We start from the raw sequence: 4,517 nt of genomic DNA, 5'->3' as shown, positions 1-4,517 counted from the left end.
AGGATGCCCTGGGATGGTGAGAAACTAGCCATGGTTCTGGGAACTCAGCAAGGGAGTAGCTTTCAGTTGATAACAACAAGCTGTTAAGATACTCGGGGATAGTATGTTATTGGGAACCAATGATGAGCTCCACTTTTGCAATATGTATGAGCTAATTATCCGTATTATAAAGGTACATGCAGGCAAGGAATAAATGAGATTCGCTGATCATATGTCAATGACAGGTGTGGTCGTCTGCTTTTCTCCCGCCGTTCTGCAACAAACACCTATATACAAATTTAAGAACACAACGGAGTAACTGTTACTGTTTATTAACAACCAGTTTTAATAATATGATAAAAGTATGTCCTGAGAAAGGGGAACAAACACGCTTCTTCAAGGTTTTTTAGCTGTTCTGGATCTCAGCCGTCGCTTGATGATCAGATGATCACTTTCCTTCTTTTGTTCCTCAGATTCCTGAAGAAAACATTTCAAAAGTTACTCATGTTTTCACACAAGACTGACAAGCTCTTCTTGACACACGCAAACATATTTCTTCCCCTAAATGGATTTCAGAATGGCATTTGCTTATTATATTTTATTCAGAAAACTATGGGATACCGAGATCATTTTAATGCAGCTTAATCACAAGGAACAAATATGGAGAATGTACAAAATCCTGTTTATCTTAAAAAAGCACACACGTCTGAGGAAAGCCTGAAGGCAGCTTTCATTTTGAAATACTTGTTTTCAAAAGAGTATTATAATACTTGTTTTGTGAAACATGAAGCGTTCAGAAAACATTTTTAGCCTCAATCCCTGTAGCTATGACTTGCCCAGAATTTCAGTTCTCGGTTCAGTTCCATGTTCTCAGAACTACAGTGAGAGAAGGAATTGTCTCATCTTCTTCATCCTCTAACAAAAAAAATAACATTTTGGTTTCTGCCCCTATCATTCGTCAAATCATCAAAAAATTCAGAGGGATATTACAGTATGGGCAAATGATCACTTTGCGGAAAAGAAAAAGGACTCTAATATAATTAAAAGATGCAGTTCCAACAGAGCAAGAATGTTCTTAGCACAATAGCTGCCGACAGAGTCATGAAACTGGCACATCAGATCCTTTGCAAGTTGGCTTAGACAGGAGATCATAGTTTAAGCATACCTAAAAAGCTGTCTAAGTTGTGCTCTAGAAAAGCGTGTAATAGAATAATCCCACACCGACACACTGAAATTATCTATGATTCCAAATTAGAAGACATCTCCGTGATTGCTACATCACCTACTTAGTAAACTGTAAGCCAACCAAACTCAGAGATCTTTGAGGACAAAATAAAACAGAACAGCGGGAAGACCAACAAGAATGACTTGGTAGAATAAAGAAATACCTCAGTACTTTCAACGTCCCCCTGCAAATAGATGAAACCTCCAGTCTGTTTGGACTCCTTAGTAGTTTATTTTAAGCCAAGACTACAGTATAATCGCTTACCGAAGAAGCAGGTATATCTAGAGGGCCAGAAACGACAGTTGAATACAGCTTCCTTTTGGATCGTTTTGGCTTGGTCTCTCCTTCTTCGAGACTTTCAGGTTCGTTTGATTTAGGAGAACTTACTGCTGACATCAGCTTCTTGGCTAGAATAAATTTGTTTTGATACATAAACCAATCAACTTACTGGTTTTGTGAGTCTTTAAATCAATGAATGCAAAAAAAGCTTCGTAACAAACTTGGTTTATAAATGACACGTAAAATTTAAGTGAAAATACTCAGAAATTGTATTTGTTCATCGAGGTTCTTTATTGCTTCTATAGCTGAAACTGTTTATAGGTTCAGGTACGGCAGCTTAAAGCACGCATTAAAATGGAGTATGAAAGACAATCATGGCTCAGAAGTCGCTGGAAGTCAGAAACTTCAGCAGGAGTTAAACAACAGGCCTAACTTTCGTGCTGACAGAAGCACAAGACAGAACCAACTTTCTCTGTATACTTGTAGGTTTTCACAAATGTAATAATGAATCTCTGAAGAGACGAATAAATGCATTTACTTCATAAATCAAAGGACAACTTAACATGGCAGACAAGTCTAAGAACACATACATTAATAGCCTACAGCAGAAACAAGCCATTCTACAATGTCTAGAAAACATGGAATAAAACTTATTCTACACCAACCTTTAGAGTGTATAATAGAAGGAGAGCTTTGAATAAAATCTCCAACTTTTTGCAGTGTTTCATCCTTCTTTTTAGTCAGTCTTGAAGCATGTACTCGCTTTCTCAGGAAGTAGTCTTTTCCGGATTTCTGTTCAACAGAGATGTGAACATGTGAAACAACAGATGGGAAAAATCTACTACTCATACTCTGACCATGCCAAGGATACTGCTATCACATGTGAACATCTGTTTTTAATAACTGCCATGCATATTTTTTTTTTTATTATTTTGTTTTCTGTTGGGTCTAGGTCATACCTCATCCATGTCATCACTTCTTTTCTTTTTTGCCTTAGGCATTTTCACTCCTAAAGGTATCATGCTGCCGTGCTGCTTTATCTCCGTCTTATCAGGTTGCAGAGGTGTCAGTGGGATTTCCAGCTCCGGTTTTGGGAACCGACTAGTTTTGCCATTTTCTGCGGACACTCCAGAAGAGTCGAGGACAGTTTCCAAATGCTCCTGATAGCACAGAAGAATTTTAAGTGCAAGTGTTAAGGTAGCCATGAGATTAAAAAGCTATAAAGCATCTGGAAAAGGATATGTAAGCATTCGATTTTCCTGCTGTAAGAACACTTGTAACAGAAGGAGTCTATTTCAGTTTCAGCAGAGTTTTACCCCTCTTTCCTAGAACTTGTTACATTTAAAATTATTTCCAATCTATGATCACAAAAAAAGTTCTCCATGTTAAACTGAGCCTGATACTTTACAAGTCATTTTTTCTCAAGGGCACAGACAACTACACTTTTTTTTAATAGAGAATGGTGGTAGAACTGACACGATTTTCTTCATCTCAACTCTGCTGCGTCAGAACTGGGCAGGAACAGGAGCATTTGATTCAAGTGTTCGATTAACTTCCAGCTTAATCTTAGGGAATTTGCCATTCCTCTTCTACACTAGAGATGTTATTTACATAAGTAAGGTCCAGCTGGCAAGGTGCAAGCCCAGTACAAGTCATTAAAGAACTCCATTGCTATCTTTTCCCTGGAGAGAATACAGACATTCAAGCAATGACACCGTACTTAAGCTGAAGGCTATCATGTACCTGCTCATGGTCAAATGGCAGCAAATGCACAGCTAAGTGACAGAGAAATGTCAGTATGCATTTCCCCAGCAGCACTTACTGTCCACAATCCACCCAATCCTGTTTTTCTCAACAGGAACAACAAAGTCAGAACTGAGATCACCTGGACTCCTCCTTCTCTATGGCAGGAATTCAGCTAGCATATCAAAAATGAGTTCAGATGCTGGTTGAACACATGGAAGACAGGCTGCTGGGGACATCAGAAAATGGTAGATGGCTGCTTCTACTGCTGCTAGTAACTAGCAAACTCCAGTGTCCCAAACACAGACTAGCAGCTTTTACTACTTACACTGTTCCGACCCCCTGAGGGGAGTCTTCTTCCTCTCAAAAAGTTACCAAAGATTGTAGAAAGACAAAAAGTAGTCAGAGCCACTTTATCAGGCTCTGCTAAGAATCTGAATGGAGTATCACCACCCACTGTATTTCCAAGAATTAAGTTGGTTAATAAATACTTTGTTTTTAAAATATATGTAACTGCTATTTTATGAAAGTTAGCAATTAAAAACTTATATAGGAATGATTAACATCATCTGCTAACAAAACAATATCCAGAAATCCTGCAGAGGAAGAAAATAAGTTCAATTTGCTGTGCCCGTTTCAGTGGCTCCATGAATTTTTTCCAAGTAACTTATCTAATCATGAGCCACTTCATAAGCATTAACATGAGGAGAGTTTTCAACAGCACCTGAAAAAAATTCATCACACAATTGTTTCAACAGCTTTTATTCCTATCAAAGGCTATAAAAACAGGTGATCTGATCACCTTGAAAGGGATAAATAAATTAAAACTTGGGAATTGTTTAGAGAACATGAGATCTTTTCCTACTCATTCCTTATCAAAAGCAATACAATCACAACATTTTCAGATCTGAAGTTTCATACTAACCTCAGATTCATTTAATGAAGTGAGGCTCCTAGTACATCGACGTGACAAATAATTGTCTTCAGCTTTGCATCTTAATGGAATACTTTCTCCAGTTTTAGTTTTGCTTTGTTGTTTCCTAGGCTGTAAATATTTAAAAGGAGTAAAGATTAGGCTATGCATTAGACCTCCAAAATATCTCGAGGTTTCTAAAGTTACAGTGTAAAACCTCAAGCTCAGACGCCACATGAACACGTAAGCTGAAACACAGCACAAGTGTGGGAAGGTAGTAACATCTATTCATTGTGTGATCTTCAGATACACCCTACTGGGTCTCACTAACAGTCTCAGGCAGTATTCTGCCTCCAAAAGAGAGAAAGCGAGACATTA

The 4,517-nt window shown here is 38.0% G+C and overlaps 1 protein-coding gene across 2 annotated transcripts; it reads right to left on the bottom strand.

The window, feature by feature from the left end:
* Positions 1-295: 295 nt before the first annotated feature.
* LOC146755043 (kinesin-like protein KIF20B) lies at positions 296-4,517 on the bottom strand. Of its 2 annotated transcripts, none has more exons than XM_085526429.1 (5): positions 4,152-4,517; positions 2,443-2,643; positions 2,149-2,275; positions 1,469-1,611; positions 296-456 (listed from the first exon to the last, which is right to left on the bottom strand). In XM_085526429.1, the coding sequence occupies exons 1-5, from the start codon at positions 4,374-4,376 to the stop codon at positions 376-378; spliced, it is 777 nt and encodes a 258-aa protein (XP_085382555.1). In that variant the 5' UTR covers positions 4,377-4,517; the 3' UTR covers positions 296-375. The 2 variants fall into 2 exon arrangements, with proteins under 2 accessions (XP_085382555.1, XP_085382556.1); XM_085526430.1 differs by lacking the exon at positions 296-456 and adding an exon at positions 491-894 and having other exon boundaries at positions 4,152-4,516.

This window comes from Coturnix japonica, chromosome 36 (genome assembly GCF_054131305.1).
Source record: "Coturnix japonica strain WE chromosome 36, WE-NBRP24, whole genome shotgun sequence".
Taxonomy (NCBI): domain Eukaryota; kingdom Metazoa; phylum Chordata; class Aves; order Galliformes; family Phasianidae; genus Coturnix; species Coturnix japonica.
Note: the sequence above shows the minus strand (reverse complement) of the source record. Positions and strands in the feature narration are given on the sequence as shown.